The 27,717-nt window shown below is 41.3% G+C and overlaps 2 protein-coding genes and 2 long non-coding RNA genes across 4 annotated transcripts in view; 2 read left to right on the top strand and 2 right to left on the bottom strand.

Annotated features, from left to right (window-relative positions):
* Window positions 1–27,717, bottom strand: part of traf3ip2b (TRAF3 interacting protein 2b) — a 1,379,907-nt gene that overhangs the window by 943,830 nt on the left and 408,360 nt on the right. The window lies entirely within an intron of this gene.
* On the bottom strand, window positions 11,175–12,769 carry LOC307142906. The gene is made up of 3 exons (XR_013818524.1): window positions 12,627–12,769; window positions 11,966–12,039; window positions 11,175–11,682 (listed from the first exon to the last, which is right to left on the bottom strand). It is a non-coding gene; the product is annotated as an uncharacterized lncRNA (long non-coding RNA).
* On the top strand, window positions 13,238–14,963 carry LOC307142907. The gene is made up of 3 exons (XR_013818525.1): window positions 13,238–13,993; window positions 14,696–14,757; window positions 14,858–14,963. It is a non-coding gene; the product is annotated as an uncharacterized lncRNA (long non-coding RNA).
* Window positions 15,309–27,692, top strand: LOC307143137 (dual specificity tyrosine-phosphorylation-regulated kinase 4-like; the record flags this gene model as incomplete). Its single annotated transcript, XM_079844441.1, has 13 exons — window positions 15,309–15,350; window positions 21,069–21,188; window positions 21,391–21,436; window positions 21,555–21,691; window positions 24,333–24,463; window positions 24,633–24,776; window positions 24,917–25,055; window positions 26,014–26,095; window positions 26,222–26,394; window positions 26,482–26,542; window positions 26,640–26,748; window positions 26,837–26,965; window positions 27,545–27,692. The coding sequence occupies 13 exons, from the start codon at window positions 15,309–15,311 to the stop codon at window positions 27,690–27,692; spliced, it is 1,461 nt and encodes a 486-aa protein (XP_079700567.1).

Here is a 27,717-nt window from a genome sequence, read left to right as displayed (position 1 = left end):
CTTGAAGTAGAGACCAGGAGAACTTGGATAGGTTTTTTCAGCAGGATTCTTTATTGAGAAAAACGTGCTGTCTTTCCGCTGAGGTCATCAAGTCTCTCTAAAGGAGTTTGTACATTGTAATTTATCTACATTTCAGGAGGAGGGATTATACAGTAGGGGAGGAGACACTCTGAACAAAACACTGCAAATGTTGTATAGGTAAAAGGACACACCCTACTATGAGAAGCCCTACCAGTCCCATTGAATCAGCATTACTATTCGCATGCTGATACTGGCCAGGAACTCCAATTCCAAGAGCCATCCCAGAGCCATTAAAGACAAATGGTGCTCATTTTACTTACAATGAAGAGAACAGGAACTGGCCTGGAAGATTTGCATTGCAGACTAATTAATCTGATATCATAATTTTTACCTTAAATGCTAAATGCAATGTACTTTCTTAAATGTGTAATCCCACAGCTTATATGAATGTGTCACTATATCTATCCTATCTGTCACTGTCTATACCTATCAGTCAATATATCTAATTTAAATCTAGCCTAAATCTAGCCTAACTAACCAAAGCGCACTATAAATCTCACATATCGCAAAATCTCTCTCCTCTCACAAAACCCCACCAGGTGAAGTTGGATTTACTTCACTTTTAAACTTTGAGGTAAATTAGGTTCATACTATGGTTCATACAGATGTGTGTGACTTTGTGGTTTGTTCCCACCCCCTTTAATCAACGCAGTTTCGGCAGGCGCCACCTGATGAAACACTTCGAAGCTTCATTTAGCCATAGTCACGTGACATGGGTGTTTCGAATCACAGTTCGGATCAGTGTTTCAAAACATCTGCGCTTTGGGGTCAGTTTCGCGTCAGCCATCCCTACCTGGAAGTCTGTTCGTCAGCCCGATTACCTGGTCTGAGGAGACCCTGCCCTCTACCGATGTCTCCACCAACGCCCCGCCGGGCTGCTCTCCAGACCGCCAGTATGTCACCTGCACTCGGCGCACTCCCCTCATTCACTCCTCACACACCTCTCTGGGCACTGGCCACCCAGGGGTCAATGAAACCCTCTCGTTGCTACGACACCGCTTCTGGTGGCCAAACATGGCTGCGGATGTCAGAAGGTACGTGAGAGGATGCAAGGATTACGCCATGTCAAAGAGCCCTCGACTCCTCCCCGCCGGCAAACTCCTTCCGCTGTCCGTTCCCAACCGCCCGTGGTCACACCTGGGAGTGGACTTCATCACAGACCTCCCGGAGTCACAGGGCTGCACCTGTATCCTAGTGGTGGTCGACAGATTCTCTAAATCCTGCCGTCTTCTTCCCCTGAGAGGTTTGCCTACTGCCATGGAAACAGCGGAACTTCTATTTAACCATGTGTTTCAGTATTTCGGCATTCCAGAAGATATAGCTTCCGATAGAGGTCCCCAGTTTATCTCCCGAGTATGGCGAAGCTTCTTCAGACTCCTAGGTGTGACCGTCAGCCTGTCATCTGGGTATCATCCTCAAACGAACGAACAGACGGAACGGAAGATCCAGGAGATTGGCCGGTTCCTCCGTACCTTCTGTCATGGCCACCAGGACTCCTGGAACCAGTTCCTAGGATGGGCCTAGGACGCCCAGAACTCCCTCCGCCAACCTACCACCGGTCTAACACTCTTCCAATGCGTACTTGGCTACCAGCCCCCACTATTCTCCTGGTCTGGGGAACCATCGAACGTTCCCGCTGTCGATTACTGGTTCCGGGAGAGTGAGAGGGTCTGGGACTCAACACACATCCAACTCCAACGTGCCCTCCGCAGACGCAGGATGACAGCCAACCTTCGCCGTTCAGAAGCCCCATCTTACCAGCCAGGGCAGAAGGTTTGGCTGTCAACCAGGGACATCAGACTGCGTCTGCCGTGCAGGAAATTGAGTTCCAGATTCATTGGCCCCTTCACCATCCTGAAACAAGTCAACCCTGTCACGTATAAGCTCCAGCTCCCTCCTCAGTATCGCATTCACCCCACTTTCCATTTTTCCTTGCTCAAACCTCACCACCCTTCTGTTCCTCTCTCCACAGATCCTGGTAAAACTCCGGAGCCCCCCCTTCTGCTAAACCTGGAGGAAGGAGCTGCTTATGAGGTTCACGAGATCTGCAACGAACACAGACTGACATCACCCAGAGCACTTCCTGTTTACCAAGTATCACCTGCTTTGCACTTACCTGCCACGCTCATTCTGGTTGTCAATAAACTCTGTCATCTCTCACCAGCACTTGGTTCCTGTGTCTGTCTGTTTGTAACAAAGGCATTATTGCGAACCTTTTAAATCAAGCGATTACAGTCACTGCACTTTTTCACTTCAGCTTCAGAGTGCAATTCAATATCTCCTTAACTTTCAACAGTATGGAAACATCACGCACAATCACGGGCAGATGTACCGCGAGGCAGCAAGAAATTCTGTCCCTCTCAAAACCCGCCTGTTGAAAACCTTTGAACTGTCGGACGCTGAGAGAGCCAGCAGGATTTTCTCCCTTCAAGGACTGGGTGACAGCAAACCATCCGAGCTCATGGACCGTATTCTGGATCTTTAAGGCGAACACAGACCTGATTTTCTTTTCACTCAGCTTTTCCTGCGTCAGCTGCCTTCCCAAGGGAGAGCTGCACTAGCTAACACCACAATCACTGATTGTCGGAGGCTGGCTAAAGAGGCCGATACATTTTTCCTGGCAAGTCAGGGACATTGTACGCCCGTGCTTTTTCCCACACACATCGCTTCAGTGACATAGGACGACTTCACACTCATCGCTGCAGCCACTTCTCGTCGGCAGCAGTTTTCTGGCCCCTTCAGGCTTGTGTTTCTACCTTGCAAAGTTTGGAACCAAGGCAACCAAATGTCGCCCACCATGCAGTTTCGGTGGGTTGGGAAATGCCAGGGCTGGCGCTCAGTAGTGGCCATGAGCGTCGGCCGCGTAGGCAGGCTGCTCTTCATCCGCGACAGCATCTCCGGACGGCGTTTTCTGTGCGACACGGGAGCACAGAGGAGCGTCCTGCCTGCATCCCGTTTGGACATGATGACCAACAGCCAGGGCCCTCCTATGGAAGCTGCCAATGGTAGCCCCATCCGCACATATGGAACGAGGTACGTTGAAGTATGTTTCGGAGGACAGCAGTTCGGCTGGGACTTCGTTACAGCAAAGGTTGCCGTCCCCCTCCTCGGTGCTGATTTTTTGTGTGCACATGGACTGTTGGTGGATGTAAAAAAACGTCGTTTGATTGACGCTGTCACGTTTTGCTCTTATACAGTTCCCACGCCCGTTCACTGTCAAATCCCTACAGGAGTTCCTCAGCATGATGAATTTTTACCACCGCTTCATCCCTAGAGCCGCTCAGCTCATGCGGCCCTTGCACGAGGCCTTGAAAGGTAAACCCAAGCACGCTGTGGACTGGACTGAGAGCAGAGACAGGGCTTTTGCTGCCACTAAGGCAGCCCTAACGAACGCCACCATGCTGGCGCACAACAAAGTGTCTCACATTCAGTCCGGTGATGACGACGACGCGGGACTTCTCATTCGCGCGAATAGCGCTGCAGAATGCCTATTCGCGTCTTTTCATTGACTTAACATGAAATGTAACTTAACATGTAAATCACTCGCGCGAAACGCTTCATTCGCGTCCGGTGTGAACGCACCATCAGAGGACGAGGACTCCATCCCGCCCTCTGGCATTCCCCAGGCTAGCGCCCCCGCAGCCTTGCCTCAATCCATCTTCCTGGATGTGTGCGAGCGAGCGGCCGCTTGTCTCAACATCGGCTCCACAGAGCGCCACCGACCAGGAGAGGGATATTTACGACGGGAAAATGCTGGGATTCCCCTCGGCCCGAGGTAACAACTTTCCCGTTCTCCTAGCGTGCGCTAAGCACACAAGGCATTACTGGAGCGACCCGCTCGACTTTAAACACGGTCTCGCGGGTCTGGAGGTTAAAATATGGCGGCTTTCGGCATGGGTTAACCGCCCGCTATTGAGCGATCGCCAGGCACCTCACCCTGATGAACCGTTTTTCTGCTTCGGTGCACCAGGCCGCTTATAAATCCTCGGCCTTGGCTGTTAGGGCCCTAAATGTCTCCTCCTTCCTCTCCGCTTACCAGGCGGAAATTTTGGACGACCTGGGACAACAGCTAGGGATCTTCCTCTCCTGCATTATGGAAGGAGATCATCACGGTTTACAACCTTGTTTCTCCGTAACGCTCGTCAGGCCTTCCAAACCTTTGGGCCCTCCATGGCGCTTTGCTTTGTAGGATGTGACCAGGAGGAGAAGGACGAGGCCTTCAAGTTGTGCCTTCTTAGGAAGGCGGCCCCAAGCTAGGCGCCCACTGTGCGTTTGCCTAATTCCCCTGCCCCGGGACATAACTTTCATCAAAACCGTTCTCGAGCGACAAGCTCTTTGAACTCTCTTTCTGCAGTAACCCTGTCCAAAAGATGGAGGGTTTCTTCTGGAGGGTGCCCCCCCTGTGGCTGTCCAGCCTATGTGTTTAGTGGATGGGGTGTGTTGTGAGGGAAAGTGCAAAAGCAGTGTCACCACACCGCACATACTGTGTCCCCACACTCAGCTAATAAAGGCTTCGGCCCCAGTTTTCCCAAAAACAAAATACACAAATAAACACAAAAAACATTAAATCAAACGAATCAAATTAATTTGTTACAGAGAGATACCCTCTCTCTGCAGTGAAAGCACGTTCCTCTGCAAAGAGTGGTCACCTCTCTGAACTCACGCTTGCCGTCCCTAGTTTTCCCACTAGAGGGTGTCATTGCATCACAAATAAGCCAGCTGGGCATGCATTAAGCCAGCATGGCTGGACTTAGTCTCCATGCGAGCGCGTCTCTCTCAGGAGCACATTCTCTCTCTGATGAACTGTCTGTCGCAGTACAGAGAGGGGGCGAGGGTGCAATATCGCACGTCTCAGGCTACAGGGTCTTATGGCTTCATCTATCCAGGTTTTGCCACTAGGAGAATGAGGGCATTCATGAAATGGGTTTTGTCACTACATTTCAGCCCGTTACACAATCTTTGCCGTTCTGTGACAGTGACGCGCACCCGCACTGCAGCTCTGCACCACTGGAAGAGCGTGGACTTTTCCGCACAGGGCGCCCCTCAGGGGACGGTTATGTTGCGTAAAGTTGTGACGATGGATACGTCCTTAACAGGCTGGGGTGCCACCCAAGAGGGCAGAACTATGACCGGTTTGTGGTCGTGTAAACTACGTTCAGAGCACATCAATTATTTAGAGCTTCTGACCATTTGGAAGGCTCTGAATAATTTTCTGCCTCATCTGCAGGGACATCATGTGCTCGTACGCTGGACAATACCACGGCAGTGGCTTAAATCAATTGTCAAGGCGGCGTGCGCTCGTCGAAACTTCATGCCCTAGCTTACAAGCTGCTGGTATGGAGCAGATGTTTTTTCCTGTCGCTACGCGCGACTCATGTTCCGGGAATTCTGAACAGAGGCACGGATCTTCTATCGAGGGGGAACCCGCTCTTCGGAGATTGGCGTATTCACCCTCAGATAGTGAGCATGATATGGATGAGATTCGGACAGGCATCCGTAGATCTATTCGCCTTGCGCGAAAACAGCCATTGTCCTATGTTCTTCTCGCTAAAGGACTTGGACGCACGCGCCCCTCGGGGTGGATGCACTGGCCCACTCGTGGCCCAAAGTGCTGCTGTATGCCTTTCCTCCCCTGTGCTTGATAATTCCTACATTGACCAGGGTGAAAGAGGGACACCTGTCTCTCATTCTGATAGCACCCAGGTGGCCCAAAGCGCCATGGCTGGCGGAGATAATTCCTCTGTTACATGCTCAGCCGCGGCGCCTCCACCTCCGCACAAACCTATTGTCTCAAGCGAACAGGGAGATTTATCACCCACACCCGGACAGGGTAGCTCTCTGGGCCTGGCCCGTGAAAGGATGAACCTGAGTGCGTTAGGGCTTCCCCCTTGCGTGGTGGCTACTATACAGAATGCCAGGGCCATTTCTACACTGTCCTTATATGGCTGTAAGTGGCAAGTGTTCGATGAGTGGTGTGATGGGGTCTCACTTCATATCAGTGTTCAGTCTCTGATGTTTTGTGTTTCCTCCAAGACCTTATGGATAAAGGCAGGTCCTTTTCCACTATTAAGGTCTATCTGGCAGCTATCTCTGCTTGTCATGTGGGCTTTGAGAGCTCAACGGTTGGGCAGCATCCTCTAATCCGAAGATTTATGAAGGGTGCCCGCCGCTTGTTGCCAGTCATCAGGGGAACGATCCCTGAATGGGACCTCTCCTTTGTGCTGGAAGCTCTGTCTCAATTCCCTTTTGAGCCACTGGGGGATATTTCCCTGTCTTTTAAGACAACTTTGCTCTTGGCCTTGGCGTCAGCCAAACGTGTCAGTGAGTTACATGCACTCTCGGTTCACCCCTCGTGCACTAAATTCTCTCTGGGCGGAAATAAGGTTTTCCTTAAGCCTAATCCAGCCTTCATGCCGAAATGTTTTCCTGCGCTCACATCGGGGGTATTGGAGCTGTCCGCTTTTCACCCTCCGCCCTTTTCCTCCGCAGAGGATTAAAGGTTAAATGCTCTGTGTCCGGTCCGTGCGTTACAGACGTATTTGGCTAGGACCAGTGCATTCCGGAAGAGTGATCAACTCTTTGTTTCATGGGCTCCTCCCGATAAAAGGGATCCCCTATCTAAGCAACGCCTTTCGCATTGGCTTGTGGACGCTATCATTTTGGCTTACGAATCAAAGGGAGTGCAACCTCCAGGGGACATCAGAGCTCATTCTACGAGGGGCTTAGCCGCCTCTTGGGCTCTGTTCAGGGGAGTATCACTGCAGGATATCTGCTCTGCTGCCGGTTGGGCTTCTCCCCATACGTTTGTGCGTTACTATAGGCTGGATGTTACCAAAACTCCGGTAGCACATTCGGTTTTGGAGGTGGGGTCTTCCTAACCCTGCCTTCTCTTGTGTGTGCCACACACATGGTTCATGCCGTGCTTGTACACCGCAGTTACGTGTGTGCGTCGGTGTGGCGGGTTCATGATTATGAGACGTGCACCGCCCTTTGGGGTGACTGTCTTTTTCTGGCTAACAGAACCTCACTGTGAGTGTATTGGGCAATCGGGGAGCTGTCCATGTCTCTCCCATAGCTGGATCTCGAACACGAGATGATGAAAGAGAACAATAGATTACTGTCGTAACCCCGGTTCTCTGAAACATCGAGTGGAGAGATCCACCAGCCTTGCCCCGCTTGCTGCACGAGAAGCGAATATACTTACTGGAGTACAGTAGCGCGTGCAGGTAATTATATGCCGCAGGTAAGGGGCGGGGCGTTACCGGGCATTGGCTGCGCGCTCCTTTCTGTCTTGCCAGAATTGGATGCTTCTGCAGAGGTCAGGTACGGATGCCCTTCCCATAGGTGGATCTCTCCACTCGATGTTTCATAGAACCGGGTTTACGACAGTAACCTATTGTTTGAGTGTGTAACAAGACACGAAACAGAACTGAAAGGATTACACGCTTCAGAGTTAAAAATTATATAATCAGAATGTACAACATGAATACATTTTCAAAACCGTGTCTTTGACCCTGAATCATTATGGTACACTTATAATGAGTGTGTGACTATTTCAGACCGGTCAGGTAGGAACCGCTGCGGAGGAGCACCGTCCCTGCGTCACTCGCCATAGACATAAACAGAGAGAAGTAGATCCGGCTGCAATGTTCTTCCGCGAGACGCATGCAGTTCTGTTTATTAACCGCGAGAGCACAAAAAGTTACAGACTGCAGCTTTAAATACTCTAATTTGATTTATTTATTGTGCCAGTTCCGAAATTAATGAGAGATTGTGTCAGAAATGTCACCAAAATTAATACAAATTCTCACAAAATTCAAGCTATATTGTTGCAAAAAAAAGTACTTGTATGAGATCTGGATTTTTGTGACATTCCTAAACGTAATTTATGGAGGAGCGAGCCGATCTAATCTTCCAATCAACAGCCAGAGTATATAAGCAGCTGCTTACCGCTCCTCAGTCTCAGCTGTTCCAGCATCCCACCACCTCCCTAACTCCACCTTTATCTTAGATACCTTGCCCTACATAATCATATCCTATATTTAGTCACTGTGGGTGGGGGTGTATCAGAGCTCGAGTTGAAGCTGCTTCATCCAGCCCTTCATCAGGTGACGGCAAGCCAAATAAGTTTTACCTTATATCTTTTTCATTTGATTGGTAATGTAACGGAGGCCAGCTAGTAGTTTCTGTGCGAGTAAACCTCACTCCTCTGATCTCAAGAGACGTTCTAGCAACTGACGCTAGAGGTTGCAGCCTTTAACCTCCTTGTTAGAGCGTCCGACTCTCATGCCGGCAGACCCGGGGTTCGAGTCCCGCTTGGAGCGGGCGGTTCGAACAGGAGGGGTTACAGTAACGTCTCTATAAGTGTCCTATTCTAATTATATTTATTAATTAAAAATAATGCATTTCTCAGGCGGTAATGTGGATCTTTATTCATTTAAGGAGTGCTGGTTTGGTCTTGACTCTGTCTCGCCCTGTTTTGGACTTGGTTTTGTTTTTGTCTGCAGTTGATAATACCTAGAATATCAAAATCAACTGCAGGCGGTCGATCCTTTTCCTATTTAGCACCGAAACTCTGGAATAGTCTTCCTAGCATTGTTCGGGAAGCAGACACACTCTGTCAGATTAAATCTAGACTAAAAACACATCTCTTTACTATGGCATACACATAAAACATTTTTAATTTATATTATTCAAAAAGCTGGGGGAAAAAGGTGGTGTCCAATAGTTGCTGGTCAGTTTGTGTGTAAATGTACGTTTTTTTGTTACCAACATTTTCCACTTCTGATGTCATTTCTAGCGAGAAATTACTAATGTAGTAATTCATATTTGTTTAGTTCTCACCAAAGTTTTCTCTATTTTGCTGTAGATCATTAAACTGTTACACTGTCTAAGACGTCTGTCCGAAATCAGTTTCGTGAGGTGCCTTCATGCACAAACGCTGCCTTACAAGCCATTGTCTTAACGAGTCACTGCCTAGGTTTTCGGACACAGCCAATGAAAGTTGCCTGATTATATATGAGAGATGGTCGAATTGTAGTGTCACACAGTAAAAAACGTTGGGTTATTTTTTTAACCCAACCGTTGGGTTACACATATTGGGTCAATATGTTGGGTTATTTTACAAAAATGTTGGGTCATTTTAACATCGTTGGGTTATTTTTAGTAATAACCCGGCCATTGGGTCCCAGATAGCAATGAGTCGGCGGACCACCGGCGGTGATCCGGCGGCTGTAGAAGCGTCAGAATTGCGTAATCGCAAACACGTTTGACGGCGCACCGCCGGCGGCAGCCGCTTTTTAAAAGCGGCAGCCGGCTTCCTACCGCCTTCGTACCGCCGCCGGCCCGCAGGCAAACCGCCGTTCCGCCGCCTTTATACCAAAAGGCGGCCCGTCGGAGGCAAACGCTATTTTCGAGCGATCTGCCTCCGCTTATTGTGTAATAAATAATATATATATTTATTTATTATTCATATATTTGTAACATGCAGTTTATGATGGATAATAATTGAACAAACCAGATAAATTCCCATTTGGCATTTTTATTCCACATTTCAAAGTACATTAACTGTCAATGATACAAGATAATATAAATGAAATATAACAGACAATAAATAAGCTTAAATAGGCCTATAAATAACAAAAAACATTTTTACTAAAGAACCTGCATGTTTCCAATTAAATTTTGGTTTAAAAAAAAAAAAAAAAACAGCCTTACAAGCAAATTATAACACTTACAATATTTGTTAATAACAAATAGGTCAGCTCTGGGATGAAAAGAATTACCATTAAATATTATATCAAATAATGAGGATATTTGGTACCAAAGAATGTGCAGGATACCAAATAAATCGAGGAATAACATCACATTTAACAAGCCATTTCTAACAATAGGATAAATGGTAATAATTTAGAGTAAAGCTCTGGAGAAGAATAGAACAGTAGTAGAACAGAACATTATAACAAGCCTGACTATGGGTTCTCCGGTTTTCCCCGACATCCAGAATGAGGCAGCGCAAATTGGCTTATCTTCAGTGATTTCTTGTGCGCCTATATAAAGGACAAACAACCTCGCCATCCCATATCTATCCAAGGAGCTGCCTTCAAGGCAGGGTCACAGGGAATAAAAAAAAGTCATTTCCACAGTGAACAGTGTGGATTGGGTGAGTGTAGCCTGAAACTTCTGGCTTCTTTAGGGGTCTTGATGTTACTGACTGCAGGATAAAGAAAGGGTTCCAGGTGTCAGTAGTCAGCCTAGGTGTAAGAGGTCGGCTGTGGGTCCCTCTCAGCTGTGCGGCGTCTTTTTCCGCCTTCACGATCAGATGTTCCTTTCAGGTAACGCATAGCGCTAACCTGGACCGCCTCATCAGTGGCATCCTGGGTCGCCGGGTTCTTCCGGATGGCTCCTGTAGAAAATACAGATCTGTCATTCCATGTGAACGTCATAAGGCCACACACATCTACTTAAATATATAACAAATTTATATATTTATATATATTACTTTGAACAATGGTCTTCAGGAACATGTCTCTAAAACATGCTTTATCCCCTACACCCGTCCAGGTTGTATTAATGGAAAGGTGATTAGAGAAGATACTCTAAAGCATTCGCCACACGGTTGTCTTTAGGTCCCTCCCACATTTGATTGCCAAAAACCGAAGCTGAAAATACAAAAAAGTGTTACAAATTACATATCTCTGAAGCTTCTCATACATAAATATAAAAATGTGACAGGCTGTGGATTCAGACTGTAGAATATGCAGTGTACAATCTTAAATTTTACTTTTTAGATTACCCTACAGCATTATAAACAAAATCAGCACACTTACTGGAGCTCTTTATCCTGCCTCAAACTGTTGTCAAGCAACGCCAAATGGGTTGTCTAGGGCAGTGGTTTTCAAACCTGTCCTGGAGGACCCCCAGCACTGCACATTTTGTATGTCTCCCATATTTGACACACCCACTTCAGGTCTTGCGGTCTCTAATAATGAGCTCATGAGTTGAATCAGGTGTGTTAGATGAGGGAGACATACAAAATGTGCAGTGCTGGGGGTCCTCCAGGACAGGTTTGAAAACCACTGGTCTAGGGGGAGTAACAGACCCCCTGGCAGGGATAACTCTCCAAAAGACACATTGGCACTGAAATGTTGCAGCATAGTGTCCATTTTGTTGTCCATGCTACGCACAACATCGCCAAACTCTCCAAGACGTCGCAGCATTAGGGTCTGATCTGCACCTACAGGGGTTCACAGAATAAAAGAATAAAGCAGTCAGTCCTGGTCCCTCAACTACTAAACTATGACATTTACAACTAGGTCTACTACATGTACAGGTGGCCCCAGTGGGAATTAAACCAACAACCACAGGTGTTGTTTGCAAGTTGTACCTGATTGCCCAGTACGAGCAAACGTCGTCAACATTGTTCCAACTTGCTTCACCTGCTCATGAAGTGAGCCGCTGTCATCCGAAGCTACAAAATGAAAGGCATTTGGTAATTTTGGACCTACATCACAGTCAAAAAAGTAAAATTTAAGAAAGAGTGCATGTTCTCACCTGCTTGTGCATTGCTTTCCCTCAGGGCTTGGTTCTCATTCTGGAAATCTACATAAAAAATATTTTATTTTAATTAATTATATATATATATATATATATATATATATATATATATATATATATATATATATATATATATATATATATATATATATATATATATATATATATATATATATATAAATAAAACAACAACTACAGTACAGGCACAATTTTCCATACTGTTAAAGTTTCCAACATCTGCAATTTCCTGTTTGTCCATCTCAACTCCTTTCAATATTCTTCTCCTTATAGCCCAGTAACTAGACATTGTGACTAACAATTTATTTACCTTGAAAGCCGAAACGATTGTCCAATAGTAGGTCTCTTGGATGAAGATAACCGATTGTGCTCTGGTCAAGGTATCTGCAAGAAAATGTGAACAAAACCACATTGTTAACGTTATATACAGAATATACAGTAGCTATGCTGTGGGGGGGAAAACTGGTCAGCCAAATGTGGAACAGTAAAATGTATTCATTCAGTGTAGTGATTCAAGTAAACTGCATTGTCCTCAAACATAAAAAGTACAGCAGTTCAGAGAAATAACTCATAAATGACCTTAAATGCTAGAAGAACAGTAGCAACACAGCACATGTTAGCTAACACTTGCTAAAACTGACCTAGCAGCATGCTTGTTCGGACTAACAAAATAATTTAAATAACCTATATACATCATTCTGTTTTGTTAGAAAACACCAAAAGTTAAACTTAAGTCTTTCTAGATGTAAAGCTTTGGCTAACTTACCTACAGTAGCTAGATACATTTTAACATGTAGAACATGCTTGAACTCAGTGTGTAAAAAAGGCGAAACAGCACGTGTTAGCTAACACTGTGTATTGTGCACTATATCAGCGTGCGTGTCTGAACAAACTAATTAAAACAACCTACCGGTATATACATCAAAAATGAACATAATATTGTGTGACACAAAAAGGAAACATGTACTTACTTAAACGCTCGTAGTCGAGGATATTTTCTGATCTCCTCTCTTCAAATACTAAAACCATGTGATGAGCGGCCGCTGTTGGTAAATCTGTATGTTTTACCGGTTTGTCTTCCGCCTTTTTTAGGTATACTGCCCCTCTCGGCCGGTGGAGGTACTTCTCTGTTTTTTTTTATTTTATTTTTATAGACAAGTATAGACAAGTACAATACAAAAAGTACAATGAGAGAAAAATAAAAATAATAAAGCATTGTGGTACAGTTCCGAATATGTAGAACAAAGAATAACAACAAATGTAACACTGTATATAAAATAAATAATAAAAATAAGAATTCTGAGATAGAAAATACTTTATAATATTAAGGCAGTCACATGAAATTGAAAAGCTTTCAGGTTTCTGTTTTGTAAGCTTTTTGTTTTGCGACCTCATGTTTGAGAGGGTTTCAAAGTTGTAAAAATCAGCTTTATAAGAGGTAATATTAGAGGGCTTCTTTTGAGTTATTATGAATGTAGAATTTTTCCTAAATAATTAATAATATATTTTTGTTTTTCAGAAAAATATGGGTTTTGAAAACAAAGTAAAATGTCATGAAGTTAGTTCTAATTTTTTGTCATGTCTATTTTAAAGTCAGTCCAAAAAGAAATAGAAAAAAGGGCAATACAAAAATAAGTGTTATCCTAAAATGAACTTTCAAACTTTCTTAACCCTCCTATTATGCTAAAAAAAAAAAAAGTATTACATCCATTATGGGTCAAATTGACCAACACTGTTTAAACACACTCGACATGCAAATAATCAAGTGAAAATTTAAATGTAATTTCCTAAACCTAACCTTATCATGGAATCAAGAGTCAAGAATCTGTTATAAACCCTAATGGCTTTGGAGCAAAAAAAACTAATATTTGATATAATTCACATATAGGCTATTATGATTTTATAATCGCTTCAAATGTGAGAACTAGTTAAAATGCTGTCAGTTCCACTCTATTTCCCAACAAGCCAAACATAGCCAACGTGGCTGGTCGAATTTGAGAGTAGAAATCCTTGTATTTCACAGCGGCTTGCCGCCAGCCGGCCGCGGTCCATTAGGCGGAGGCAACCGCCAGAGAAAATGAAGCCGGCGGCCCGCCGGCTAGTCGGCCGCGGCATCTCGCAAGAAATGGGAGTGACGTATTCGGCGGCAAACGTTTCATCACCGCCAGCGGGACACACCTATAGCCGACAGCTTAGGGCCGGCGGCAAAAAGAAGCCGTGCCGATATTTTTTGCTATCTGGGGTTATGGTTTCAGCAGCGATGGTTCAAATTTTAACGGCGAAATGCCCAGTGACAGTCAACAGAAGAAGCTGCTGCAGCCTGATTATAATTTGAAAGGTAAGTCCTATCGTTTTTTATGTATACAACTTTTATAACATTATGTATTGTGTACTGAAACGTTGAATATAGTATAAAACTGAATTTTATATTATATTTATTAAAGTTCACTTTTAATGCTCATCAGTTTTAATGCTCTCGATAGCAAATAAACCCTAGCTATCCCAGTTAGCGCCTGGCAGCAATAAAGTAATTAAAACATTATTCTAGCGAAACTGTTTAGAAACTTACTATGGTGATAAAGTAAGTAACGTTAGGCCTAGTCTGAAATCGCTATATAATGCCCCGCGGAGCATTATCAGCTCGGCCGGTGCGCGCGAGCTCAGACCCGGTCACTCGACAGCACAACAGCGCTGTGAGATCCAGGGAGACGCGTTTGAATTCGCCGAAATATCTGCTGTGAGATGAATGAGTGCAGATATTCCCCAACACCAATGAACAATTAGGCTAGTTCACGACAGTTAGAATGTTTTCCAACCCACAAATTACCTAGTTTTACTGTAGTAACGCAAACTGCAACTGGTATTTTGGCAGAAATGTGTTGTATATTCATAATGAATGTCGTCATATGCATATAGTCATGCATGTTACTATTAAATGTATTACAAGAGTAGTTAAAGCATCCAATTATAGTATTTTTTCTTACATAGCTATTACAGTTTTTGCCTTTATTTTAAATGTGTTGTACTAAATGTGTTTTAGACATATGGATTCATTTGTGAGGCAAAGACTACATCAATTGCACCTCTGCCATTTAATTAAAGGTGAGTAAGCTATTGAATTGGGAAGTTGTATACAATTATTTTTAAAGACTAGTCTTCTTTTCTGAAAATGTTTCTTTTTTCCTGCTTCATTCTAATGCAGAGGAAGGAGTGGATGAAAGGTTTACGCTGCTTGATGACAGTGGTTCTTGACTCTAGTCCTGGAGGATCCCCAATAGTACACAATTTGGACGTCTCCCTTATCTGACACACATTTCCGGTTTTGGAGTCTCTCTACTAACAAGCTGGTAAGTTGAATAAGATTAGATAGGCCAAATGTGCAGTGCTGGGGCTACTACAGAACCAGGCTGTTTGGGAAACAACCTGTTTATTACTTATGTATGTTTGTTTGTTTATTTTTTCAGCTGTCTTCCCTCTTTTTCATACGGTATGTTTTCATTTCAATAGAGTATGAGTTGTCTGATGACTGACTGATTTAATGGCAAAAGAACTTAAGAAGCCCTCACTGCCAAGTCGAGGAGTTCATTGAGACGTACAACACCTCAACAATCTGTGCATGGATCTGATCATCTGGAACAAAAACTATTGACGATATGAGTAGAGAACATCCCAGACTTCACGATTATCCTGGAATGGTGAGTTTAATGATGTTCATTATAAGGAAGGCCTGTCTTATTTTGGAAAAATTGTTTTGGTTGCGTCTAAGTGATTATGAAATTAGGTCCATACATGTGGTATAGGTGAAAACTTTTTTTTCTTTTTCTGTAAACTCTTTCAAAAGGTGATCATGGAGAAATTCCCTTTAAAACCCTTCCTGCCATCATCGCCATACCTCACAAGTGGAAACAATGGTGTGTCCAACATATGCTGAAATGAAGAGAAGCTTAAATGACATATCAAATTAGCTTTGATAAAGTGCACCGCTCTGTGGCTCATATGCATCCATTTATTCTGTCCTTTAGTGATTCTGCTTGTGGGTTAGTTCACCCAAATAATTATCCCATAATTTACTCACTCTCAAGTCATCCTAGGTGTATATGACTGATTTTCTTTCAGACGAACACAATCTGAGTAATATTAAAAAAATGTTCTGGCTCTTTCAAGGGGGGGGGGGGGGGGGTGTTAATATTTTTTAATAGAAAAATATCTATATTTAAAAATTTGTAGACTAAAATAACTAACTTCCGGCAGACAGCCTTTCGTATTCAACTTACAAAGAAAGTGTAACGCCTCTCGCAGTTCAAAACGCTTGTTCTACGCCCAAAGTCATCGTCACGCCTGTTACGTTTTTTTCGGAAGTTGAATACGGAAGGCGGTCCACTGGAAGCTAGACATTTTACTTTATAACGTGTTAAATATAATATATTTGTCTTACACAAACATATTGATTCACTTCATTGGGTTCTTATTAACCCCGGGAGCCGTGTGGATCACTTTTATAATGGATGGATGCACTTTTTTGCATTCACATTTTGTCATTCACTGCCATTATAAAGCTTGGAAGAGCCAGGACATTTTTTAATATAACTGATTGTGTTCGTCTGAAGAATGCCATATACACCTAGGATGACTTAAGTTTTGGATGGTGAGTAAACCATAGTTCACCCAAAAATGAAAATGACCCTATCCCATTAATTACCCTCATGTCGTTCCAAAACTGTAAGACTTTCGTTGTTCTTCGGAACACAAATTAAGTTCTGTGAGCTTTCTGTTCCTCCATTGACGGCCTATGCAACTACCACTTTCAAGGCCCAGAACAGACATCATTAAAGTAATCCATGTGACTCAAGTGGTTTAGCCTCAATTTTATGAAGTGACACGAGTGCTTTGTGCAACAACAAAAAAACATCACAAAACATCTGCTCTCTCATCAACACAAAACACATGCGTCACAGGTGCTCTCGTGAACATGCATTGAGATTAATATTTTGTAAATAAAGTGGTAAATTATGGTTAAGGGATAGAATATACTCACGTCACTTCATAAAATTGAGGTTGAACTACTGGAGTTAAATGGATTACTTTAATGTCTTTACTGCCTTTCTGTGTTCCGAAGATGAACAGAAGTCTTACGGGTTTGAAAAAGCATGAGGGTGAGTAAATTATGACAGAATTTTTATTTTTGTGTAAACTATCTTTTTAACAGCAGGTGTAATGACTAATTATAGTGACAATTTTTTAATTCAGTACAGCACTACTTCATTGTAACTTTTATGTAATGTAACACTGCTGATGTTGTCACTGCATGCCAACTGAACTTTATTTATTCTTTTAAGGTTGGAACTAACGTGGTGCATTAGCTGAACAGTGAGACAAGCCAGGATCCACATAACAATTCTTGGGGACAAAGAGAACTCGCAGGTTTTTTCATTTTCAGTGTGGAGGCAGTTGAACAGAAGACCTTATTTCAAGCACTGGATGTATGTTTCAGATATCTTTATACATCTATGACAAACTATCCAAAGACCTCTGCCCCCATTTGGGAGTTTTTGCAGCATGCAAACTTGAATATATCCAGAGGAGTTCCTTCAACACATTGCTGCCTCATTAAGAACTTTGATCATCATCATTTGTATTTGTTTTGCTACTTAAGGTATGTTTACAACACATCAATGCAGTGTACAGTGCATTTTTTTAATAAAGTAGTTTATTTCTGGAAGGATTTAATATTATGAATTTGTGTATTCTGTTGTATAGGTTTTGAATGTAATATTTCTGTACACTTTTGTGTAGTTTTAAATGTAGTATTAATTTTTGTGTTGTATGGACACATTTTATGTATGTTTACTCTATGTACATTTGTGTGTATGTTTCAAATATATGTTTTGATTTGAATGTGTACTGTTTGTACATTTTTTTTAAATAGGTTTTGAATGTATTTGTGCTGTGTATTTTGAATTTAATATGTACACATTTATGTATATTTACATTAAATGCTAGACTCCCCAATATTTAGTTTGACATTTAAAATGTATATTTTAAAATGTATGTATTGTTTCTTACAAATAAACAATCTGTATTTGAAAATGTGTATTTTATTTATTAAAATAATGACATGAATAAAAATAAAAAGTTAACTCAACTGTTGGGTTACTTTTAACCCAACTGTTTTTTAACCCAATGCATTGGGTTAAAATAACCCACAGTTGGGAAGGTGCTATACCAACCCACAGTTGGGTTACTTTTTGGGTTTTTTAACCCAACATTTTTAAGTGAGAAAAAAGACAGAAGCCCTCTGAAGTAGGGAAGATAAGGGATAAAGACAGAGGTAAAGTGATGTAGGCTAATGTTTACTAGCTATCTAATTGCATAGTAGTAAAATACTAATGTTCGCTAATTAATTCCTGTAATTTTTACCTTAAACTTTAAGCAAGCAGCTCTTCTGGGTTCTCCAGAGGCCACAGACAGAGTGATTTTGATTTAAAAACCATATCCGTTTTTTACGCATGTAATATCACTTTTTTAATAGCCTATAATGTTTTTACTTTGCAGTTGTGCAGTTTTAAGGGGACATATGGCAATATTAAAATGTATTTGCTGACATTAGTAATGATATTTATGTACAGATTTTTTTTTTTTAAATGGCAACATTTAATGTAAAATTCACATTAAATATCTAAATTTCTCAGTTTAATTCATGGTGAAAACATGAATGTGCATAGTTTAGTGGAAGATTGCTGCCATCTACTGGAAAACAAACACATTTGCTAGTTCTCAGTAGTTTGTGCATGAATGCTAGATGCAGTTGCTCTTTGTGTTTTGGCTGCTGTAGGCGCTATTTTTGTATAGTTTAACTATCATCAGCCTTTTTAAAAATAAATAAATATATAATGAACATATAGAATGGGACTGGTCATCATATAAAACAACATATGAAACAAAACAAAAAAATATGAATGAATAAACATCAATGCATTACAAAAATAAAACAGTACCAGTATTTCCACAACCTTGACGCAAGGGGCGCCAAGTAAAATCTTGCTAGGGCAGCAAATTGGCCTAACCTTGATTTGGCTATTGATTTAAACCCCACTTTTTAACCTCGACTTGTATCTCTTTAACACTTTTTTGCCTCAGTACATTCATTACATTCCAATCAGTTTCCAGTTAAGTGACGCGTGACGTCACTTAGAATTCATAGATCCGCGCTTACTGTGACGCCATCGTTCTAAAGTGTATTCTCTGTCAACTCTTCACGGACGACTCAGATAATTCTAAACTTTACCTGCAATTCACATCGATTTATACTGACTCAGATAAGTCTAAACTTTACCTGCAATTCACATCGATTTATACTGACTCAGATAAGTCTAAACTTTACCTGCGATTCACATCGATTTATACCGACGATACTTTGAATACATTTCAGCCTTTACAGACATTTCGAAACCCTTCAATTGCCTTCAACGACTTTGGTTTACTCGTTTAACTCTTGAAGAAAACGCTCGTTGCTCGGCCACTGACCAACGGACCAAAAGAGAAGCCCATGTCGGGTTTAAGGAAGACGCGGGACCCGCCGAAACCGGCTCAGGTTTGTAATGTTAACAAATGATTTTATAAAGATTAACTTGAAGTGACAACCATCAGTTAAAATGTAAAGTCTGTTATGAAGTATTTACATTGACGTTCAATGTGGATGAGCTTAAAGGGAGCACACTGAGCTTTATTGGAACAGCAAACCGTTTTTTAATGAATAAATATTATTACATTTAAAAGGACAATTTCGCTAAATAAATAATCTAGGTCATGTATTAAGTTCATACATATTTTAATATGAACAGCTGTTATTGAGAATTAGGGCTGTCAAATAAAAATTCGAATTTACAACAACAACAAAAGCAAAATGCAAAAATTGCAAATGCAACAATGCAAAAACCGTGCATTCGAATTTCTGTATGTGCATGAATTTTGTATATCCACATATTGCGCAGCTGGCAAAGACATACTTGATCATACCTCAGCGAAAACGCTCAGCACTCGCTGCAGGTCAAGTTGACCATTTGGTGTTTTTCACCAACAATATGTAGATGTTTAGTGAGTGGGAATGGATTGTTTCTGAATGTCCGTTTGCTATTTTGTGTTCATCACGTTGTCTGTTGAAGTGTGTTTTCTCAGGTCACTGATGCACTTTTGTTAACTAATTTTCCTTACATGCTCATTAATTAAATTATATTTCATTTAATAACAATTGTTTGAAAATTTAATGCACTTTAAAAACTGAATGCCATTTAATTCCAATAAAAGACCCAATGATTGATTTGGTTTGCCTTTGCGCAACATTGGATATTATTATCATAGGATACAATAGAGTACTTTCCCCCTCTAAAATGAAGTATTGCCTTTAGAATTCGAAGAGAATTCGAATTTTGATAATATTTAAGAAAGAATTTTGAAATTATCTTTTCAGCCATTTTGACAGCCTTATTGAGAATATCTATGAAATTATACTTGATGTCACACTGAAGCTGTGATTTTCATAGTGCACCCTTTAAGCTGTTCTTTAAAAATTACAGCAGTGTAAAACCACAGAACATCAATAAACTATAAATGTATAATATAATGGATTTAAAAGTACAAGCCAGTAATGCCTGTGAAGTAATACATTAGTGTAGCACCCAATCTTATACAGCTAGTAAGCTAACAATGTTCTGTAGCATCTGCGCTGTGTTGCTAAAACTATCTTTTGGATCGAACTGTAATTATTTCCCACAACCAGGTTCCAGGTTACAATATGCAAAAGTCTAAACATCAGTCTCTTAATTTTGCAGTAAGAAGTTAGACTTATCCAAAATAAAGACTTAAACATCTAAACAAATGCACATTGAAGGGGCTACTCTTCTGGTGAAAGTTTTCAGACAGCTTTCAAAATCACAATCAAAAACACATCAATTGGTTAAGACATCAAGTAGGATGATAAATAATTTGTTCTTTTTATAATCTGAGCTCAAAGATGTAAGTGTGCTTAATGGGTACTTGAGCTTAATAGGTACGTCGTTTACCCTAGTATTTCACAGGCAGTGTATTTACGTGCATAATTATTTGTTTGGTCTCTTAGATTGACATGATTTTGCAGTCAACAGGAACTGTAGTGTTTATACTATATAGATATTAATCCAGTGGTCAAATGTTGTATGGCCTCTCCATTTTCTGTGTAATTAGTAACCTGACTACTAGCGGCTGGTCTGGATGTGCAATTCCACAAAAAAACTGAAATGTAAATATATGTAAGCGGTGGGAAAATGTAAAAGCAATCATTTTTGGTGTAATTTCTTTGATGATTACAGCACTGGTCATACCTTGAGTGGACAATGACATGTTATTGAGGCTAACTTTGGTTATCTCCTCTTCTTTAGGTGCTTCCAGCCAATGCTCCAGTGGTTGCACAGGGAATCGAGCCCCAGCAGAGCGGACGATTGTTAAACCTGCCCTCCGAGCCTCTGCACAAACTCAGCCTATGCACCTCTCAAATGAGTGTGAGTTCTTTTGCAATTATTTAAAGCACACAATAGATTAGAATCCCTGCCTGCCATCGGTAATACAGTCACAGATCATTTCATTCATTTGATAAGACATTTTAGTGAGAGATACATTGACTCCTTAGAAAGCTAATGTACTTACAAAATATGAAAAAAAAAGTATAGCACTTGAATGACAGTTTTTGTTTTTGTTTTCCAGCAAGAAAGAAAAATGCACATGCAGCGAAATCCTCTTAGTGTCAACGGTATCAGATTATTAATGTTTCATATGCATTTAAAAAAGTTGATTTAAAGAGTGTACAACTGATGTGTTCAATTACATGATAAATATGGTAAACTCTTTTTTTCTGTCACCTTTGTCAGAGGCCATTGAAAAATATGGCAGATATCTGACTGGGTTTGAGAAGTGGGAGATTCTGGAATACTCAGATATCTGGTTTGTCGGCCCGACAGCTAAGAAGACCCTCAAGTATGATGACCCGAATGGCTATTATATAATGGTATGTATTGTCATTCATGTTAAATAGCCCCTATTATGGATTTTTGAATGTTACCTTTCATGTGGTGTGTAACAGATAAATGAATGAAAACCACTGATCTATTAAATATTTATAGAGCAGTGTATAGAAAGTTATTGTCTCTCAAAAGTAAGAGTCGACTAGTTTTTCAAACGAATCGCAAGCCGTTTCGTTGTAACATCACGATGAAACATTAGCATTATTGCCTGTCCACTTATTGCGCGCGCAGACACCAGGGAAAACTTGAACCGCCTCCAACACTGCACCGGATACTGGATAGCATCATGTCGAGAAGACGCTGTGCTCTACAATGTGTTTATAGGCCTTTATCACAGAGGAATTGAATACCGGAAGTGCGCGTCGAAATAGTGTATCGAATCTTCCGGTTTTGCATGTTTTCAATGTGCTGTGAACACCTAGCTGAACAAACGTCCCTTAAAATAAGCATCTGGAGGATGATTGGAAAATCCGGACATTTTCAGAGACAGGAGAAGAGACAAACTGATCATTACTGTGTACAGGATTTTCCAAACTCTGCTGAACTTGTAGTTTTTAAATCCAACATAAGCCGAGGATCGTAAACATGTGTGATTATTTCACCACACGGTGTCAGTGCTCGTCTAAATAGTGGCCGGGATGAAGTGTGTGTGAGACCTGACGAATAAGATCTGAATGAACATATTTATTTATTTTTATTAAATATTTTAGTCATTATTCTGTCATTTTTCATTGACAATCATTTCACTGTATATGTAATTCACACATTTATGCCAAAATTCAGTTAACGAATTACTGTTTAAGATTAATGAAATGTGGCCTGGTCCTACCAGACTCTCTTACATTTCATTTGTACAGAGAGTCTGGCCGCTCTCCATTGACAAGCGTTAACTTCCTTGAAGGCGGGTTCTCTGTTGAAGTTTAAAACTATTGGATCTGCCAAGAGCCGCTCTGGATCTGCCATAACCAATCGCTAACGTTTAGTCGTGACGTATGTCATGCGCCGTTCGCCTCTTTTTCTCACTTGGAAGTCCGTAAAATTAAATGTGCAGCCACCTCAGTGATAAAACCTTGTGCATTCGGATTGTGATTTATTCACGGTGAGGGGAGAGTTTTGTGATCGGGAACGCGCTGCTAACGTGGTCCGTTAAATGATTGCATACTGTAAATAAAATATCATATGCTTGTGTGATAAGAATAAATGCTGTCTTAAATAACGGCCCAATTCAAATGTTTACGTGCTTTTCTTCCTTTTATTTTTTGTGCGGTGATTAAATATATTGCTCTTGAAATTACTTGCCAGCATTTAAAGAAATACAAGTCTAGAAATGCATCCAAATTACAGCGAAGCGCAACCGATATAAACAGTGCATTTTGAAGTGATATATTCTTGAAAACTCAGAGATGTGGATTCGGACAGCAATTAAATGACCACACGACCTTGGTGTTTGTCAAAAGCAGTTGGTAATTCGGCCGGGGATTTTTACGCGGGTGGTGGGAGACGGACGGCAATAAAATCACTGACTAGCCCCTGTAAATGATGACAATACTTCCGACCGCACGAGAAACAATTCCCGGGGCTTTAGCCAACTCCTTCACCACTAACGGAGCGAGCTGGAAAATTTTCCCGGGACACAACATCATGGCCACCAAAAAAACTCAGCAAAGATTGTTCTTGCTCCGGCTTTAACTTCGGGATTTTCGGCAGCGGTGCCACAGCGGACCGAATGGCTTCGCTCGCATCTTTCTCCGCCGCCATTACTGAACTACAACTCAAACTAGCGCACGACATCAATGACTTCGTTCTCAGCCACTCCCTCTGTTCACTGATTGGACCGGTAAAAATTTGACCAATCACAACAGACCGGGCCATCTGACCAATCAGAGCAGGCTCCTGTAAAGGAGGGCTTCAGAGAGACTGATCCGTCGAGTCGTTTGAGAATCATTGAACATTGGTGGTGTTCATATGTGAAAATGAAGCTGTTTTTTGACCTTTGATGTAAACCTGTTGTTGGAGACCTCCAAAACTAAATTAGGAAACTTATAATAGCATAATTATAGCATAATACTTTACATGTTCAACATATTAGGTTAAGGGATAATGTGCAGCCAGTTAGATGTTATTGATTAATGATAAGTTAACTGTGTGGATGTACATTATTCCAATTATTACACAGCTCGGCACATTTGGACACAAATATTTACATATTTTAGTACACTTGTAATAAACTCCAAGCCAGCATCTTTTAGCCAAGATGAACAAACAAGTTCAAGCACCAGCGCAAACCCTCTTTTGGCGTCAAAAAACTATTGTCAGGATTTACTAAAGACACGCAGTGATAAATTAGAGCTGAAAAGGCGTCGACAGGTTATTTTTGCGGCATTTGTAGGAGTTCCCCTTTAAGGCGCAAAATGTATTTGAAATTCAATTAAAATCATACTTGTATTATCCTAAGTAAAAATGAAAAAAACTATTAGCGTCACCATGGCAACAAAACAAAAATAACAATATTACGGTCATATTAATGCAGAAGATTTGCTTTTTCAATACATATAGTCCATAACTGAGATGCAGCTGTGAGCTTCTGTTTCTGGATGGTAAATGTGTCTTTTGTGTTGTTCACAGGTTGCTCATGACCACATTGCCTATCGATATGAGGTGCTTCAAGTGATGGGTGAAGGTGCATTTGGTCAGGTGCTCAGATGTCTGGACCACAAGACCAATGAGATTGTTGCAATTAAAATACTGCTCAACATGTAAGAGTCTGTTGCATTCCATAATTTAAATGTACAAATGATTTGTATTTGATTTTATGTACATTTGAACTAAATATGGTTTCATTTAAAATAGACTTGTAACACAAAACTGTTGCTGCTGTTTGGCTGGAACTCTTCAGGTTTAACCCAGTATGTCTTTGTTGTGTAGGAAAACATTTCAAATTGACATGACAGAGGTCAAGATTTTGGAGGCTCTGCGCAAGAAAGAAAAAGACACCAGCACCAGCACCGTCCAAATGAAAGATCACTTCATCTTTCGCCACCATCTCTGCATCACCTTCGAGATTATGGGGTGAGTGTGAATGAGAGGATAGATTTGAGCAGTTTCTAGTTGCAGCGATTTTTTCGAAATACTAATGCATTGGTACATGTAGCAGAAACTCAGATCTTAATCAGTTTCTAAAGGACATGTGTGTTTTTATCTCTGCATAGATCAAATCTGGATAACATTCTCAATCAGCAACTCCGCCGGGGCTTTCCCAAGAAGCTGATCCGTCATTATGCTCGCTCAATGCTGAAGTGTCTGCTGGTGCTTCACGATGAGAAGATCATTCATGGTGACCTCAAGCCTGTAAGTTAACTAACAATCAACATTGTCTTAACCCTTGTGCATCCTTAGGAACATTTTTGGCTTTTTCAGTTTTTTTTTTTTTAATAACTTTGCCTGTGGTAATGCTAACTGCATAACATTTTGCCAGAGGTGTGTATTTTATTGGAATTTTACCCGTTTCCTTTAAAAAAAAAAAATTTGCACTAGGTACACAAAATACTTCCTCTTAGCATCATTTGGACAAAAATGTCCCCATTGAAACCCATTAAAACTGCAATTTTCAATCCCATTGCCATTTAACTATAAAATGATGCTATCTTTGTGAATAGGCTTTTATTCTGTTGGCAAGGCTTCAAATTTTTAATTTTTACTATTTTTTACCAGATGGTGCCATTTTTTTTAGCAAATACTCACTTTATTCCTGTTTTCTGTTTATGCGTATTATAAAGCCAATTTGATAAATTATGCAGCTGTAACTGTGTGGGTGTGTTGGTATGGATGTCAGAGTGGTGTGTGTGTATGTATGTAATAAAAAAATTGTGTGTGTGTGCTTGTAATGTTTGAGAGACAACAAAATCTTACTGAGAGCTAATTTTTTGAGATATCAACCTCACATTTGGAACACAGCTTGTTTAGATGGATGGCTTTGATAGCAGTTTTAGAGTTCAACATATTTCAAATATTTCAAAATATATATATTTTTTATAAAATATTATTCATAAAACGTTTTCATAAATATAAACCTCTATAACTTTTTTTGGTTTTTAAACTTTTTTGTCTTCTTTAAAATGAGACCAAACTTTAGTCTGTGCTCCCAAGATATTTTTTTTATTACAGTTACATTTTTGTCCTCTATGTGTAACTTTTTTTAATTGATGCACAAGGGTTAAGAATGCAGATGTGTTTGTCTTTGGTCTGATGCACTGTTAGAAGATCTACAGTGAAATCATTTGTTCTATACTGCTTTTGCTCTGTATAGGAAAACATCCTGGCGATCGACAAAGAGCACTCTGACATCAAGGTGGCTGATTTTGGATTGAGCTGCTTTGAGGATGAGCAAGGTGAGTTAAGTTATAGAGGCTTTGAATGGGAGAGAGTAAGTGTTCAAATATGTGCGAGATTTGGTTTTGTTTGAGATTATTCTTGCATTTTCATGACCCTCCCCTCTCTCTCTTCATCCATTGTAGTTTACAGCTACATGGGAACTCGATGGTACAGTGCACCTGAGTTGCTGATACGACATTCCTACGGCACTGCCATAGATATGTGGAGCTTTGGCTGTGTCCTAGCAGAGCTTCACACTGGGAGGTCCATCTTTACCAGCATAGATGATCTTGATCAGCTGTCCTGTATAATGAAGGTAAAGGCAGTGTATGAAAGTCTGCTTTCAGAAACATGAATATTCATTTAATGTCCAAGTTTATATTGATTGTGTTTTATTGTTTAGGTGCTTGGAATGCCTCCCAATGATGATGTAAAAAAATCTGAATTTTGGACTGCGTTCTTTGGTGAGCTCAAAACACACACATGATGTGATTTTTTTTTCAGTTGTTTTTGGTCTGCTATATGTGCTGAACTAGTATTGTGTGTTTTGTTCTATTATAGCTCATGAGTGGAAACTCAAGACTATAGTCAAACCCAGATCTAGACCTCTGGCCAGTATTCTGGGGCACTCTGATAAAGACTTTTTGGATTTTGTGAGACGCTGCTTGACGTATGTTCATTTTGATTACTATACAAGAGATTTGTTTATTTGTCTGATGAACGTAAATGTACTGACCATGTATTACTAACCTTTCCAGGTGGGACCCCAAGATGCGCATGACACCACAGGAAGCCATGCAGCATAAATGGATCATGGAGGGTCACAAGACTCCTGAGCAGCCGAAGGACAGAACTGGGCAACCATCTCAGGACCCAGGTCCCTCAAAGTACTCATAAGCCGAAGGACAGCACTGGGGAACCATCTCATGACCATCTCAGGACTCCAGTTCTGAGATGGTTCCCCAGTGCAGAATGAGTGTGAAAGGAGATGGTTCCCCAGTGCAGAATGAGTGTGAAAGGAGATGGTTCCCCAGTGCAGAATGAGTGTGAAAGGCTGGCACGTATTCAAAACCTGTACAATCCAAAGAAAATATCAAGCCTCAAGCCATCAGTGAAGCACATACAATGAAGTGGTGACAAGGAGGGAGATGTTTATAGTGCTTTTATTATGTACTGTTGTACATCCAAAGTGCTCTAAAATCATATCAGGAGCCTCTCCTCACCCACCTGGATGACCTAGAGTCCAAACTACAAACACAAGAGTTTACGCCCCACTAGCCCAGGAAGTTGTCCAGGCGTGCTTTAAAACCACCTTCGAGATTATGGGGTGAGTGTGAATGAGAGGATAGATTTTAACAGTTTCTAGTTGCAGCGATTTTTCGAAATACTAATGCATTGGTACATGTAGCAGAAACTCAGATCTTAATCAGTTTCTAAAGGACATGTGTGTTTTTATCTCTGCATAGATCAAATCTGGAGGACATTCTCGATCAGCAACACCGCCGGGGCTTTCCCAAGAAGCTGATCCATCATTATGCTCGCTCAATGCTGAAGTGTCTGCTGGTGCTTCACGATGAGAAGATCATTCATGCTGACCTCAAGCCTGTAAGTTAACTAACAATCAACATTGTCTTAACCC

This window comes from Gobio gobio (genome assembly GCF_949357685.1).
Source record: "Gobio gobio genome assembly, chromosome: 19".
Classification (NCBI taxonomy): Eukaryota; Metazoa; Chordata; class Actinopteri; order Cypriniformes; family Gobionidae; genus Gobio; species Gobio gobio.
This window is presented reverse-complemented; position numbering and strand designations above follow the sequence as displayed.